This window comes from Toxorhynchites rutilus, chromosome 3, assembly GCF_029784135.1.
Source record: "Toxorhynchites rutilus septentrionalis strain SRP chromosome 3, ASM2978413v1, whole genome shotgun sequence".
Lineage (NCBI taxonomy): Eukaryota > Metazoa > Arthropoda > Insecta > Diptera > Culicidae > Toxorhynchites > Toxorhynchites rutilus.
Genome location: NC_073746.1, coordinates 72,289,373 through 72,305,761, shown reverse-complemented (window position 1 = coordinate 72,305,761; position 16,389 = coordinate 72,289,373). Strand labels below are relative to the sequence as shown.

Sequence of the window (16,389 nt, the reverse complement as noted above, 5' to 3'; positions counted from 1 at the left end):
TTTTTTGAAAACCGAAAAATCACCCAAGGGGGAGTAAAGGAAATCGGAGTCTTAAAAAAAAAAATGTTGATGCCAAATGTCTTAGAATTGCACGAAACGTCGAAATTAACTGTTATCTCTGTTATCTCCGTTATCTCTGTTATCTCTGTTATCTCTGTTATCTCTGTTATCTCTGTTATCTCGACTCAAACTTTGACCGCTGTGCGACACTAGTAAATGAAGTCCGATTGAGCTGATATTTTGCATAGGGTAGTTTTTGGTGAGAATCGACATTTTTAATCAAGTTCGCTTTGAAAATTCGAGATGGCCATTTGCATTGGCACTCTAATGTATATATATCAATTAACGCGGTTTTTTTTTACGAGGTACGTATCCCCCGCGTAAAAAAAATCTGGGTGTATTTGCATTTTGGGATTACGTTTCCACCAGATATCGAAATCATGAATTTCGGAGTTGATGCCGTAACTTCAACAGTCAACAGTAAACATCACTTTACTAGTTGTCATTTTGAAGGTATTTCCTTTAGGGTTCTTCTATAGAAACTATCGACTATTGGAGAAGTCGATTTTCACAAGCTTTTTTGAGCAAATCTTTTCACCAGATGAAACATTCACCATTAGTATCAGGCCCGAATTCTTATGTATGCATAAGAACCTTCCAACCCAGCTCCCGGAGCTTCTGACTAGTCACCTCCGATGTTTCTAGTCCGATGTTATTCTAATGGAACAGAATATCTCTTATATTGGTCAAAGCTGGCGAGTTTTGAACATTTATTTATATCAGCCGGTTCAATTGTTCACTGTATATTGTTGAAACTAACAAAAACATAAAATGACTTTAAAAAACACAAGATTGTTCCACGGCACGGTCGGGTAAAGTACGACCACCGCCGCGCGCATCTCATTGATCGCATTTGGGTTTTTCTTTTGCACGCGATCAACGAAGTGGACACCTGCAGAGGTGGAAAAGGTGACGTACGCCAGAGGAACCCTGCGTGTGTTGCTTGCTACTCAATAAAACAGAAGATCGCGTAACGGGCCAAAGTCAGTATCCAAAGTGGAGTGAAACGGTAAACTCTCATACCACAAGCGTGAAGGAAATTGTTTGTTGTTGTTGAAAGCAAGAGTGAAATTTTCCGATTAAAGTGTCAGTATAAAGTGTCGCCGCAAAAGATGCAATTTTCAAACAGTGCCCGATGGATCGCACTCGGTGTGGCGGTATCCTTCCTGATGACCATCCGCATCAGTGATGCGAGGCCACGCGATGTCTGGGACCAGCTGACCAGTGAGGGTGGAAAAATGTTCTACAAAATGTTAGAGTACCTAAGTGATTACGATGAATTCGATGATGAAAATGCGTACAACAAGCGGGAGGGTTCAGCCGCTCTGCTGGCGCCAAGTAACCGAGTAGATACCGGAATCAAGGGCGAAAAGTGCAAGCTACCCCAGCGGAAGGGAGTCTGCCGCGCGCTGCTTCCCAGATGGAGGTGAGTCGATGCGTCAAAGACCTCTATGATTTGTGATGTGCGAACGTGCGAAAAAGGTAGTGTCGGTGAAAGTTGTGGTTTCGCTATGGAAATGGTGTGTTGCAATTTTGCGGAAGCTTCGCGAAGAGGGCTGCTTTTGCAAGAGTTAAGATGGAGGGAAATTATCCGATTAAAAATAATTGAAAAGAAGCAATTGGAAAATACACTGAAATGCAAACTGATCCATAATTTTTTAGTACGAACGGAAGAAACACGTCGCGATCTTATTTTTCTTTCATTTGGGATAAATTAATGTTACTGGAAAATACTTTCCATTTCTTCCATGCACTACTTGGGGTTCTAATTGCTGTTTAACTATTTCACAAAAGAGGATAGTTCGTCTAAATCATATTCGTCCACCGTGTTCCTCCGAATAATTTAAATATTGCACAAAAGCTAAATAGTTCACTATTTTTAAGAATAACATCTGAAAAGTTAAAAACCTATAAAGGTTCTGAGGGATTTTTGGATGATGCAGGATGAATGCATTTTTGATCTAGCCTCCACTATTACAACGTTTTTTTTCATTTTTTTGAAATTTGTCGAAAAAAAAGTATGAAAAACCATCACTTTTCCACGAAAAAAGGTGGTAATGAATTTATCCTACACTTTGATCTTAGCCTTTAGGCCGAGAAGCGATAATAATGAATTTATATATTATGCATTTTTCCGAGAAATTGTATACGAAGATTTGGTAAAGATCTTCTTCCCGTGACAAGGGTTAATCTCCTTTTTATACTTTCCAAACTACACTGAAAAGTTTCCTCAATGCACGATCTATCTGAACAACAAACTAGCTTCCTAATTTTGCATGCATGCATGCAAGTAGAAATGGAGGTTTGGAATTTAATTAGCAATGTTCTGAAATAAGCCCCTTACTGTTCAAATCCATTTGTTGTATAAGGGTTCATGATTTGTCTCAACAGTTTTATCTGTTAATCGGATCTTATCCAGAATATTATATGCCTCAACTCTTTAATAATGTGATGTGATGTTCGTCAACCAATGTACAAGCTACGCGAACTCAGAGGCTACCTAGCGCTTTAGGATGCTTTTCACCAGTGTTTCTAAGTCATTTAGGGTTGAACACTCGCGAAGTTTTTTTTCATCACGAAGCTATGATAACTCGGATCTTGTTCGGACTTATTTTTTGGAATGATCGATGGTTCGTTCTTTCGAGTCGGTCATAAGACCGCGAGCCCTCTTCCTTGGGCTCTTCAGTCGGAAGCGCACGATGTGTCGACGGTCAACCCTCAAGAAATTCTATTATTTCATGCTATCTCATGAAATGTCTCTGGGTCGATGTGTATCTCCAGTCGGTCGATAACTTCGCATGAGGGTTTAATACGAGGGTCACTATTTATATTTCGGGAATTGGCAACACTGATGTCATGTGAGTCCAGCTGACGGTTCCATCGTAAAGTTTGACATTTTTGACGATATACGTACTCAGAACATTTTGTCATACGGACGCTATTTGTTTATTTTATATTTAGTTGAAAGTTTGGTCTCGGCAAAAAAATGGAACTGAATCGTGAACATTTTCGTGCGATGATTTTTTACGACTTTCGACGTGGATTATCACAACAAGAGTGCGTCAATCAACTTAATTTGACTTTTGGCGATGAAGCTCCATCAAAAACCACTGTGTATCGCTGGTATAGTGAATTCAATCGTGGTCGTAGTTCGCTGTCCGACGTGTTTCGTGAAGGTCGTCCAAAATCGACTGTAGTGCCAGAAAACATCGATGCTATGCACGAAATGATTAAGCAAGATCGTCATGTAACCTATTGTGAGATTGAGGCATCCCTAAGCATTAGTTCCACCAGCATATATGCGATTTTACATGAACACTTAGTTGTGCGAAAATTATATTCACGTTGGATTCCACATAATTTGACAATCGCTCAAAAAAAAGACTCGTGTCGATTGGAATAAATGCTTTGAAAATTGGTTTAAGCGCATGCAAAAGTGTATCGATCATCGTGGCGAGTACTTTGAAAAACAATAAAAATATATTCGCAGCTTAACTATTTGTTTTTGTTCCTATTCCCGAAATATAAATAGTGACCCTCGTATGCACCCGCTGCTTGAACGCATAGAACTCCGCTTGGGACATAACTGTACGTGTTCATAGTATTTTGGTTAAAGTAAATCTTTCGACTAGCTCTGAATATGCCTTCTCGAACATACTCAACATTTGAAGGTGATCACCCATGTCTGCATTCGAACAAGAGCAAATGGCCTGACTCACAAATTTCTTCATTACAAGATTCCCATAATTGGTGATCGGAAATTTTGAGCAGCTTATCGAGCTAAATTTTCATTCAGGAATCATGAGCTCATATCATGAATTCATCTCCATGCAGGTTGATCCTTCTTCGTATACTCCCAACCGTGTTTGTTTTCCTGACTACATCAATTCCTCTGTACATTTTGATCTGTTCATGAAGGAGAAAATCCATGGAATTCCAGATTATCATCGATCGGGGATCGTTCCTTCGATCTTCAATGCAAAGTATGGGCGTGTCAATTGTGATAATATGTACTTTACTGATGGGTCCACTATAAACGAGTCCACAGGATTTGGAGTGTTCAACGAATTTTTTAGCACCTCACACAGTCTTCAGAATCCTTGCTCAGTGTATATTGCTGAATTGGCAGCAATTCATTGGGCGCTGGACAGCGTCGCCTCACGACCTGTTGAACACTATTACATTGTAACGGATAGTCTTAGCTCTGTCGAAGCTATCCGTTCAGTGAGGCCGGAAAAGCACTCGCCGTACTTCCTTGAGAGAATACGAGAAATTTTGAGTGCTTTATCCAGACGCTGTTATGTCATTACCTTTGTCTGGGTCCCTTCACATTGCTCAATTCAGGGTAATGAGAGGGCTGACTCATTAGCAAAGGTAGGTGCAATTGAAGGCGATATTTATCAGCGTCAAATCGCTTTCAACGAATTTTATTCTTTAGTCCGTAAAAATACCATCGCTAACTGGCAACGTAAGTGGAACGAAGATGAATTGGGTCGGTGGCTTCACTCGATTATCCCTAAGGTTAGCCTCAAACCATGGTTCAAAAGTCTGGACTTAAGTCGGGACTTTATTCGCACCTTCTCTCGACTCATGTCCAATCACTGTTCGTTAGACGCGCTACTCTTTCGTTTCAATCTTGCCGATGGCAATATCTGTGCTTGTGGCCAAGGTTACCACGACATCGAACACGTTGTTTGGTCGTGCGAGGAGTATCTTGTTGCCAGATCGAATTTAGAAAACTCTCTTCGGGCTAGAGGAAGGCAGCCCAATGTGCCGGTGAGAGATGTGTTGGCTCGGTTAGACCTTGATTACATGTCCCAAATATATGTCTTCCTAAAAGCTATCGATCTTCGTGTGTGATTGTCCTTATATCCTTATATTCTCCTTTTCCTTTTCCTTCGCGAGAAATCAAATCCCTTCTTACTAACAATAGAATAAGGTGAAATGTAAATACATGTTAGATATAAGATAGGCTTAAGAATTGAGTATGATGAATGTGAGTGCGAATGTGAGTGTGAACATTGTCAACAAATCCTTATATTCCATCCTTTTCCTGAAACAAAATGTCACCCTTCTAAACTCGAGCAAGCCGCGAGTAATCGGTTCTCTACTTCATTAACATTAGAATTAATAAAAAATGTCTATGTATACTTGTAACTATACAGATAGGAGTTTGGCTCCTTTAAACTTATGTAACTGAGCCTGTAAAAATAAACGATTTAATAAAAAAAAAAAAAGATTCCCATAATCCGTCGCTTTGTGCACCCATATAAATGATCGACTATCTTCTATCAATCGTAACGGATCTCATGGGCACAACGCTTCTACAGATGTGTCGATGACTGCTGCTTCAATATAACGTTGAGTCTTTGAGTTGAATTCGAGGCGGCGGATAGCATAGATAGTCTTAGCCAGTCATCAGGGCGTTAGATCGCGGGAACTGTCCTTAACATGGAGAACAGAGCTTGAGCTTGAGTTTGAGCTTGAACGTGAGCTTGGGTAGACTGTACAGTTCGCAGTTGTTCTCCGTGATTAATCTGAACCAATGAAATTGCACACGATTCGAACTTTAAATAGTCAATAACGATGCCGGCAACGTTGGTACATTCACTAGGGAATTGAGGAATTTGAGGAATTGATGAGATTCTGTAAACGCGGACTCTCAACCACTCGTCGAAACGAAATCCCAAAAATATAATTTCGCTTACCCGGTGGCCGGAACAACAATTTTTTTTGGATTTATTGTGTGTCGAATTTCGCAATTCTTTACATATTTTGTAAGCTGACAACGGAGGTTATCCATGAAAATCCATGTACGGGAAACACCTCTACACTAAAGCAAACATCGTAGACACCTTCAGTTTCCCACCGATGAACACAGCTCTTAGCGCAAGAAAATGATTACTTCACGTCCTGCTTAAAACGTGCTGTACTTTGACACCACTTTTAATCCAGAAAAATGCTTGCGAAATCGCAAAAATAGAAAAAAATAAGAATAAGCTCGAAACAATTCACACAAGGTCTCTCCCGAGAGAGAGAGAGAGAGAGAGAGAAAGAGAATTATAGAGGCTTGAAACTCAATTTAGAATCCTCAACCTAAACTCTCAACCTTGAGCAAGGCCATTTTGGACTCCCTCGCCGACTGATTGCTGGCTGGATGGCTACAGAATCGTTATTAGGTAAATTAGTCGTTAACAATCGTAAATTGAACTACAGAACAAAACAATTCATACCCCTTTCAGCCGACACAACGTAAAATGTGCGGAATAGACTCTCAAATTAGCAGAGAAAAACAGGAAACAATACAAACACACAGTATCGTGAAGTATCTATTAGGTGTACCGGTAAGTTTCTTCGGTTTTACAACAGATGGCGTAACTTGATTATTTTTCCAGTGAATCAAATATTCAGACATTCGTTGGAAAGTCATTGAGCGTCTTTTTCAGTATATGTCAAAAAGTTGAAGCGTAAAACAACATAGTTTTTTGTCTCTTCGAATATGTCGAATTTCGTACCAACGACAGTGTTTTTGCGGGGAGCGTTACTTCATCACTTCAATATGGAGATGAAAGCTGCGGAAAGTCATCATATTTTGGTGGAAGTTTATGGTGACCATGCTCCAACTGAGCGAACGTGTCGAACGTGGTTTGCACATTCCGGACCGCCAAAAAAGTTTTAAGATGAAGAATTGGAGGCTTTACTCGATCAAGATCCGTCACAAACACAACAAGAACTTCAGATACACTTGGAGTAGCTCAGCAAACCATATCCGATCGTTTGAAAGCAATGGGAATGATCCGAAAGATAGGACATTGGGTGCTGTATGAATTGAAGCCACGAAACGTCGAACACCGTTCTTTCACGTGCGAACGAAAGAAAGGTTTTTTGCATCGAATCGTTACTGGCGATGAAAAGTGGGTCCATTACGACAATCCTAAACGTCGAGCAACGTTTGGACACCCCGGCCATGCATCAACAACGACGGCCGCGCGGAATATTCACGGCCAGAAGGTTATGCCGTTTATTTGGTAGGACCAGCTGGATGTGGTGTACTATGGGCAGCTAAAACCAAATGAAACCATTACGGAGAACCTCTACCGACAACAATTGATGCGTTTGAGTCGTGCACTGTAGAAAAATCAAAGACACGATGAAGTTATTTTGCATCACGACAATGCTCGGCCGCATGTCGCGAAACCGGTCAAAACATACTTGGAAACGCTGAAATGGGAGATCCTATTCCAACCACCGTATTCTCCAGACATTCGGCCTGATTCTACGCGGCGTGTGAGGTGAGATGACAATTGTCACATCACCATCACGCAACTCTCCTCACTCTATTCCTACAGTCGTTTCGGATGCCGTGAGAGGTTCATTTGATGTATGTGAGAGGATGAACAGCAAGTGACAAGGCGTTCATTCTGCTGGTTGCCAAATCTGATCAGAGATGCCACATTCGCACATGTGTTCACGAATTTGTAGACATTTAACTTTTATCATAACCTTTTATTCCTGCTGCAGGCTATTTAAAATAGTGACAAAACATTATTGATTCCATATGATAAACGAAGCTGGTCAGTATGTCAGACATTGGCACATATTTACAAATATTTCAGATTTTTATCGCATATATTTGAGAAAAAACATCTGGCATCCCAGAATTTTATTTGTTTCGCTCAGAGAGGTCAGATATTTGTTTTGCTGCAGTCAGTACCGTATCTATAGATCTGATTTAACCTGGCCTGTTGTTTGTGTATCAGGACATTCTGCCGAATTTGCAGGTATTTGATTTAGATTTGGTGAAACAGTTGATTGCATCCTGTAAAGTTTAGCATTTTTGTTTGTTTTGGTCGTAGTTGCTGCTGCTCTCTGCACTCTCAGTGTTAAATTGTTGCTCTGGCTCCGGCTCGGGCATATACCACGGCTTCTGAAATGGATATGCAGTTCGGTGACGATGACTCGCGGATAGATAGATGAAACACAAGACCCATATGATAGATATATTTTAGAGAAAATAAATAGATTTCATGAAATGAAAATAATTTCGGTGTGCTTATTCGTCCAATTGAGGAATAACAGACTCACTACCGCTTTCACAAAAAAAACAAACTAGTTGCAATTTGTCTTTCGTACTGTGAAAATTGAAGATAAATTGAATTTATTGATACATATAATACCATTACTATCGATTCTATACGACCCAAAAAAACACTTATTATTCCTCTTCCTTTTTTCATTTGTTTTCATGCACTGTCGACACCTCAAGACATGTCGACGATTGTCACCTAGAAATCCCAGTTCATGTGACAATCGTCACGTATATTTGAGAGCGGGAATAAAGTGAGAGTTCATTCAAGTGAGATTTCTCACGGCATACGCCTGGTGGAATCGCGTGACATAAGTGACAATTGTCATCTCACCTCACACGCCACGCAGAATAAGGCCGATTGCTCCGTCCGATTACTACCTTTTTCGATCGATGCAACATGGCCTGGTTGATGAAGTCAAAAATTGGATCGATTCGTGGTTAGCCGACAAACCAGCCGATTATTTCCGCAAACGGTTCCGTGCATTGCCAGAAAGCTGGGAAAAAGTTGTGACTAGCGATGGGCAATACTTTAAATATTAAATTTGTAACCATTTTTGCAGAATGAAACATTACTTTTTGAAAAAAAAAACAAAGTAACTCACCGGTACTCCTAAATTATTTGAAGATAATTCAATAGGCCTCCCCGTCTTATCCCCCAGTGACGCACTTCATCCGACCACCAGGTTTTCCATAACGCAAGGCCAAGCTAAGCAACACTTCCATTTATACATCCAAAATTTATTTCTTGCACATGTTTTGGCATCCCGATTTATTACATTAAATAAACTTAAAAATAACAGAAAATGTGCTACTCCCCCATACTGATATATCATTTGTACAATTTATATGCTATAGCAATATAACAGCAATATGATCGAGCAAAACAAGAGACATATTGCAAATTAGCACACGTTAAAGCTTTTCGCCTACTTTGCCATATACACGGCCAAGGCCGAAAAGGATATAATTTCACGTTTATGCACTCCTTTTTACTCTTATAAAACACCTTCCATCTTCATTTTATAATGAAGTCTAATATGATCACGCATTTATGCAGCAGCACCAGTGGCTATGTGGATAGCGTGGTTGTGTAAAACAGCCTTGCTTTGCAGCCGGCCTTGGTTCTATCCCCGTTGGCATCGTTTGGACTTTTTTTGGGTACAATCCCAAGCTGACATTCAGTCCGAGAGAAAGAGATGTCTACTCCCATACACACAAACATTTTAATGCTTTTAAAAAAGGTACTTCTATTTGTTCATTTCATTCCTCAGCACACGAAAAAGCATTTTTTCTGCCAACGCTTGTTTGGGTGTACAAAATGAGGGATAAAGGGCGAACACGAAGTTATTGCGACACCGAAAATAACATGCCAATTTTCTTATAATGTTTCGAATCAAACCAAAATTTTAGGGTAGTTTTATACATATATTTACTTCAAAAATCAAAAGAAAAGTTAATCGATGGAGCCTTGAGTGTAAAATTGAACGCATTTTCGCTTGATGCCCTCCATCAAAGTCTTTACAGTGTCATCCGGAACCAGTTTCTCAGTTTTTTTTTTCATTTTCTTAACATGTACTTCTCGTCTTTCACTGTCTTCTTGCTCTTCCGAAGTTCCCGCTTCATTATTGCCCAGTACTACTCCACCGGGCGCAGCTCCGGACAGTTTGGCGGGTTCATGTTCTTTGGAACAAAATGGACAGAATTGACCTCATACCACTCCAGGACACTTTTAGAATAGTGGCATGATGCCAAATCTGGCCAAAATAGCGGAGCTTTGTCGTGCTGCTGCAAGAACGGCAAAAGGCGCTTCTCGAGGCACTCAGATTTGTAGATCTAGCCATTTACTGTGCCCTTTGTCACGAAAGGCTCACTCCTCAGTCCGCAAGAGCAGATGGCCTGCCAAACGAGATATTTGGAGGCGAACTTCGACATTTTCTTCTTCTTAAATTTGTCGTCCACATCGAACTTGCTCTTGCCGGTGAAAAACTCCAACCCCGGAATTTGCTTAAAATCGGCTTTTATATACGTTTCGTCGTCCATCACACAGCAGCTATATTTTGTCAGCATCTTCTCGTAGAGCTTCCGTGCCCGAGTTTTAGCCGTCGATTGTTGCCGCTCATCGCGGTTTGGGAAGTTCTGTACCTTGTATGTATATAGTCCAGCTGTCTTCTTTGCATTCTGGACGTAGCTCTGCGACATGCCGATCTTTTCAGCCAAATCACGGCTTGAGACGTTGGGATTTGCTTTAATCATTCGCTTCACCTTTCCCTCCGTCTTTTTGTTCTCCGGTCCCGGTTTTCTTCCAGCTCCTTTGCCGTGGTCCAACGTCAACCGCTCCTGGAACCGCTTCAACACTCTGGAGACGGTTGAATGGTGAATGTTCAACATTTTTCCCAACTGCCGGTGCGACAGGTCGGGAAATTCCAGGTGTGTGGAAAGAATTTGTTCTCTCGACTCGCGTTGGTTCACCTCCATTTTCGTTGAATCGAAAAACACGACTTCGAGTTTGACAGCATGTAGACAATACACATCAATGAGAAAGTGTGCAAAATTTGTTGATTTTTACCCAATGGTAAAAAAGTTATGTGTCGCAAGATTTTCGTGTTCGCCCTTTATTCAGGGTTTGTTAAATGCACACTCAAAGGAAATACGTCAAATTTACGTTGACCAAATTTAATCGTTTCACCCGTTAAATTCATACAAAATTCGTTTACGAATTTTTTACTTGAAGCAATTTTATTTACTTATTACTTCCTCTTTTTCCTTTATCTCCAACAGGTACGACCCCGATTCCAAGACGTGCCACGAGTTCACCTTCGGTGGATGCGACGGAAACGCCAACAACTTCATGTCGTACGAAAAATGCATGGAAACGTGCAAAGGAGTGTGATCTGCCAGACAGGGGAACGTTTTTCATCGTCGAGCTATTTAACCACATTTAACCGAGGGATAATCTCCATGAGCGAGAAAATGGAGAAAGAGAAAAAAAAACATGAGGTACAAATAAGAAAATAATATGAGCTGACGAAAAGAGTCATCATCCTGTCATCATCGACATTGAACCCATTGCCCCCACCAAGTGATACTTTTAAGGCTTTAAGCGGTAACCCCCGAAATGCGATTGTTGCCTTCGACAATTAGTGTTAGCGAGTGAAAGTTTTTGTGCTAAGAATGTTTAAGATATTTATAATATTATTACGATACTGATGGTACTGATATAAACGTAAATAAAACACCCTTTTTTGAAATTAGTAAACTTTGTATATCATTTGTTGTTCTTTTTCTTTCAATAATTGTTAAGTGTGACTAACTGCTTCGAACTTTATACAAATCAACCTTCAACGTATGCCAATTTGAAAGCTGCTCAATAACTGTAACTCCGAAGATTCTCTAACTCATCCGCTATATGATACATGCCTTCTACACATTAAAACGGTTCCTGCTTTATTGATTCTTTGTTTGCTGCTTTGCTGTCACAATTCGCAAAATAAACCGAACTATTCTAACATCGAAAAATCAATTGCTACACACAGAACAAACAGAATCGATACTACTCTCTTATGGGCAATAAATAATCTTGTGAACGCAGAAACGTTGTAAATGATAAAGAAAAATAAAATTATAAAAAGGACAGTTGTTTATGTACAGAAAGGTGTTGGGAAGCCGCGGAACATCATGTCAAAAAGCTAAGTTCGGAGGCGTTAGGTTTAAGTGTCGGATGTTCGGAAATTCCCCACTGCTACCAATTTCTGCTGCCCAAGGAATGCTAAGATTGGTCTGCCTTAAATACTACAAATTCCCGATCAGTGTTTCTCAATAATCCATATGAAACTTGATTGCATTTGTTTGTAGAGCTGGCCTATTGTTTGAGTTGGACATATGTCTAAATGAGTGTCGGCACAAGTTTGAAACTGTTATTGCAACCATTTCCTTGAGACAAGAAGGAAGAAAACGTGTATGGAAAAACTACTCCATATATTACACTCGATTAGAGGGGAGAGGTGAGGCACACCTAGTTAACAACTGATCTCCGTCGTTACTCCCTTGATTGATTCGGAACTGAAATGAACACAGCCAGCTTTGCATACCAGCGTCCAGACGTATGGGATGAAGAACTCCTCCGGGGCATCCTCCTCCACATACTTGAATTTCAGGTCGGGAAATTTCTACGGAAAACACAAGTTATCCTCGAGTTGAATACAGGAAAACAACAAATCAAACTTACCCTTAATCGATCACTAGACCACTGACTGGCTCCCTTTGATATAACTTCTAAAACCTCATTCACTCCGAGTTCTCCCCGCTGATCTTGTACACGCACTAGTCTGGAAGAGAAAAATCCTACAACCTATGGCGAAGGAATGAAGATTACCAAAAACACCAATCAAACAGTACGAGACTCCTCCCTACCATATCGATATTCTGTATTATATCCTGAAACGCCGAATGACTACGGAAGGCCTCGAAAACGTTGCGCTTGTACAGCAACGTGTACACTAGATTCGGACAGTATACGAGCTGGTGCGATAGGCATGAGTTCAAAATTTCCAGCACCATCCGGAGCACTTCCTCTAGCACCGACAGATCCTGCAACTGGATAAGTGTGGAATCATATTCCAATCGGTTTTGGAAGGTTGAACATTTCCCGTTCCCTGTTCCCCGTCCCGCTCCGAAAAACTCACCATATCCTCCGACGAGGGAACCGCAATGGGTACGGTGACGTTGGAAGCATTCCCATTGACGGTTTGCTTTAGCTGCTGGTCGAGTCGGGCGTGCTTTTTAGCGAGCGTTTCAAACAAGCTAACTAGCCGTTGGGCTACATACGGATGGAGTGAGCGGAATTGACCCGACATGTTGGCCAGAGCGGCCAGACAGTTGGTGTGCAGATATTTGTCCCGCATTTTCAGCATGTTGTACTGGATGGTTCGTATGACGACCAGAATGAGCAGGCCGCCGAGCGAAATCTCGCTGATCGATCGTTCCGTGTACCAGGTGATGTTCTTCAGGATCTGCGAACGTTTGAAGTTTGGGAAACATTAGTATGATTTTTACTGTGTGCACGTGGGAAACTTACGATTTGATGGACACTCTTGTTGAAGTTATCATCTTCACTCAGAATCAGGAGCACGATCAGAGACATGTATATGTGATGAGATGTACTATCTGGGGCATTGTAAAGCGTTTGAAGAATCGGTATCACCTGGAAGAGCAATTTTAGGATGGGCGATAGTAATGAAATATGAAAAAGAACAGGCACGCTAGTTCGATGTTCTTAAGCCATTCCAAAATCTGAACATTGTTATTAGTTTTATATATTGGAGCGCAAATAAAATGGAGTACATTCTATTCAAAGTATTGTCTAAAGTCTTGTCCAGTTAGAATCCGTACGGAAGAAATCATTTATATCTCGGAGATAGAATGACATACAAAAAAGAGTGATCAACCAAAAGAAAGATATATTCTTGCACTTTTACAAAAAAATGTCCTTAAAATTATTTTTCTTCATTTCTGATGAAACTTCTCACTTTTCTGGTGATTCCTCCCATCAAACGTTGCACAGCGGCAGTGTCGACCTCTGTGGCCAGTTTTTTCCAGAATCTGGTCATCCCTGCAGCGTCCCGAGCCATTTTTCCGGTCTTCTTTAGCTTCCGCTTCATAATCGCCCAATATTTTTCAATTGGGCGGAATTGGGGGCAGTTTGGTGGGTTGAACTCCTTCTCGATAAAATCCACCCCGTTGTCGCGGTACCACTGGAGAACCTCCCGGCTATAGTGGCAACTCGCTAAGTCAGGCCAAAACTTAACGGGACCATTGTGTGCCTTTATGAAAGGCAACACACGCTCCTTCAGGCACTCTTCCTTGTACAATTTCGAATCCATGGTCTTTGTAGTGATGAAAACCGGCGTCTTCGCACCACAGGTGCATATACCCTGCCAGATCATCATCTTCTTGGCAAATTTGTCCATGAACATGAACTTGAATTTGGCGGGGACATCGCCTCGTGCCGTGGAAAGATAAAATTTTTGTCCCGGAAGTTGGCCGAAGTCCATTTTTACATAAGTTTCGTCATCCTGGAGCAGGCATCCATGGTACTTCGTTAGTACCTGATAATACAACTTACGAGCGCGAGTTTTCGTCACTAGACTCTGCTTCATCGTCCTATTTGGTTGCTTGATTGCTTTGTAGGAATGAAGTCCAGCTCGGTGAATGATTCGTCGAACGGTACTACGAGCGGCACCGTATTTCTGAGCGATATCATGTTCGGACAGTCCAGGGTTTGCTCTGACGGTTCTCAACACCTTCCAATTCAGCTGACGATCGTAGGTTCCGCTTCGACGCTTCTTTTGAACCGCCCGGTCCACGCTGTTCCGCTCGCGGAATCGTCTGAGCACATCACATACGGTAGTTTTAGCGATATCCAACTGTTTCGCGATCTTCGCACCCGACCACGTTGGATTGTCAACGTGGGTGTGCAAGATTAATTTTCTTCTTCTGTCTTCCATGTGGAATAACTCCGGACTTACGGCACGAAAAAATTTGAAACTTTTACCACCAGAAGAGGAAACATTTGTAAACAAACCGCTGTAAAAACTTTCTTGCAGCGGCCACTGACTGTGCCGCTGTAAAATGTGCAACGCGTACGGATTCTAACTGGACAAGACTTTATCATTTCCCCCATATGTTTACCAGACAACTCCTGCGACCAAGCGTTGTCGAGTTTGAAAAATCATTATTTTTTTTTGTATATAAAGGAAGTTTGAGATTCAACTCACGGCGCAGTAACGCAGTTGCATGTAATAGATTACTCCGTTGCACAGGATTAGGCCGCGGACACATTGGATACACAATTTTCTATAGAAGTGTGGTGTACGAACTCGTTTTTCCTGGTTTCTACCAATTGTACACCTTCTGTAGCGTGATTATTTGTACCAACAGAAATCAAAATCTATTTAACACAATAAATGGGCAACGAGCAAGGAAGTATCTACTAGAAAAATTAGGAAGTGATTCTAGACATCCAGAATCCGCCCTCCTAGCCATCCATTATGCTTGCCTTCGTCTACTGGTGCGTCGTATTAGTAATGGTAAATATTCATGTATCCAGCGTCTCCAGAATTTAGCTTCGTGATACAGGGCAAGCTTCAAAAAGTCTCGCATCAGATCTTGGCAGAGATGGCTAACTTCGGTTGGCGACGTAGAGTTGACCATCGACCCAGCAAAAAGTGCTACTATCTAAAATCTCATGAATGGAGGGGTGTGAATGCTTCGCGAACGCCATTATCGCCGCCTTCACTGACCTGATCTTGCGCTCCCACACCACGAACCTTCTGATAGCCATCATATTTTTTCCATTTGGAAAACGCTTAGGTTTATTTATGCGGACAATCAATCGTTTCAATGAACATTTGTCCGCATAGCTAGACGTAATCACCAGTTTGCTCTGTTTGTAGCGTTAGTATTTACAATTCCGATAATATTCAAAACGTCTTCGTCGGTAGTTTCAGTTGTTATCGGATAAAATCAAAAAGGTTTGGAAGAAATTTAGTGAAATGTCTGGGGAAAAGGTGCTCTTTATTTGTTGCGAGGTTATGCTGGTACTTTTTTCATGAAGAATACTCTGGGATGTGATAAGAACAACCGGTTCGTGCTTTTTCAATTAATTGAATTTGTAAAGGCAATGTTGGTGATTTTAGCAACATGATTTACCGATATCACGATCAATCGCATAAAGATGGTGCAGTGACTTACTCCAACGGTGTGAGTAAATACTGAGTATGTGGAATAATTCAATGTTCAATCCGAGGAGTTATAATGCTAAGAACCAATATTATTTTAATTTTACTACTGATCTGATTGTTTCTTCTTGAAGATCCAAATGCAGAGATTTAGGTAATAACAATTGTTTCTCTTTGTTCATCGTGTACAGAAAATAGTAATTATATGAGCAGCGTTTCAATGGTTTCTTATATGCATCTATTTGGAAACACTAAGTAATAAGACACTATCGTGACATACATGTTTGGACTCTTCAAAGAATGTGATTCAAATGTTGATTTAGCTTATAGCACATAATACTGACAATTGTTGATTTTCGAACGATGTATGAAGGCTGTATGGAACTACGTCTGTTATGCGGACAAACAGTCATTTTTCGAGAACGTTTTTTCAAAATTGCTCAAATGTTTTCGAACAAAAAATGTTTGCTTGCATGTTGAGCAAACGTATTACATTGTGTAGAA

The 16,389-nt window shown here is 40.9% G+C and overlaps 2 protein-coding genes across 3 annotated transcripts in view; one reads left to right on the top strand and one right to left on the bottom strand.

Annotated features, from left to right (window-relative positions):
* The first annotated feature begins 1,008 nt into the window (after positions 1-1,008).
* On the top strand, positions 1,009-11,399 carry LOC129775672 (kunitz-type serine protease inhibitor bitisilin-1). The gene is made up of 2 exons (XM_055780670.1): positions 1,009-1,486; positions 10,928-11,399. Exons 1-2 carry the CDS (start codon positions 1,173-1,175, stop codon positions 11,037-11,039), a joined length of 426 nt encoding a protein of 141 aa, XP_055636645.1. The 5' UTR covers positions 1,009-1,172; the 3' UTR covers positions 11,040-11,399.
* The window catches only part of LOC129775671 (dymeclin), an 18,810-nt gene continuing 13,818 nt past the window's right edge, over positions 11,398-16,389 (bottom strand). The window contains exons 7-11 of one of the 2 annotated variants that reach the window (XM_055780668.1): positions 13,224-13,349; positions 12,832-13,158; positions 12,560-12,742; positions 12,375-12,497; positions 11,398-12,315 (exon numbers count right to left, since the gene is read on the bottom strand). In XM_055780668.1, coding sequence (XP_055636643.1) covers positions 12,166-12,315; positions 12,375-12,497; positions 12,560-12,742; positions 12,832-13,158; positions 13,224-13,349 — 909 coding nt within the window. In that variant the 3' untranslated portion in view covers positions 11,398-12,165. The remainder of the gene's footprint in view (positions 12,316-12,374; positions 12,498-12,559; positions 12,743-12,831; positions 13,159-13,223; positions 13,350-16,389) is intronic. The other variant, XM_055780669.1, reaches the window with a different exon arrangement.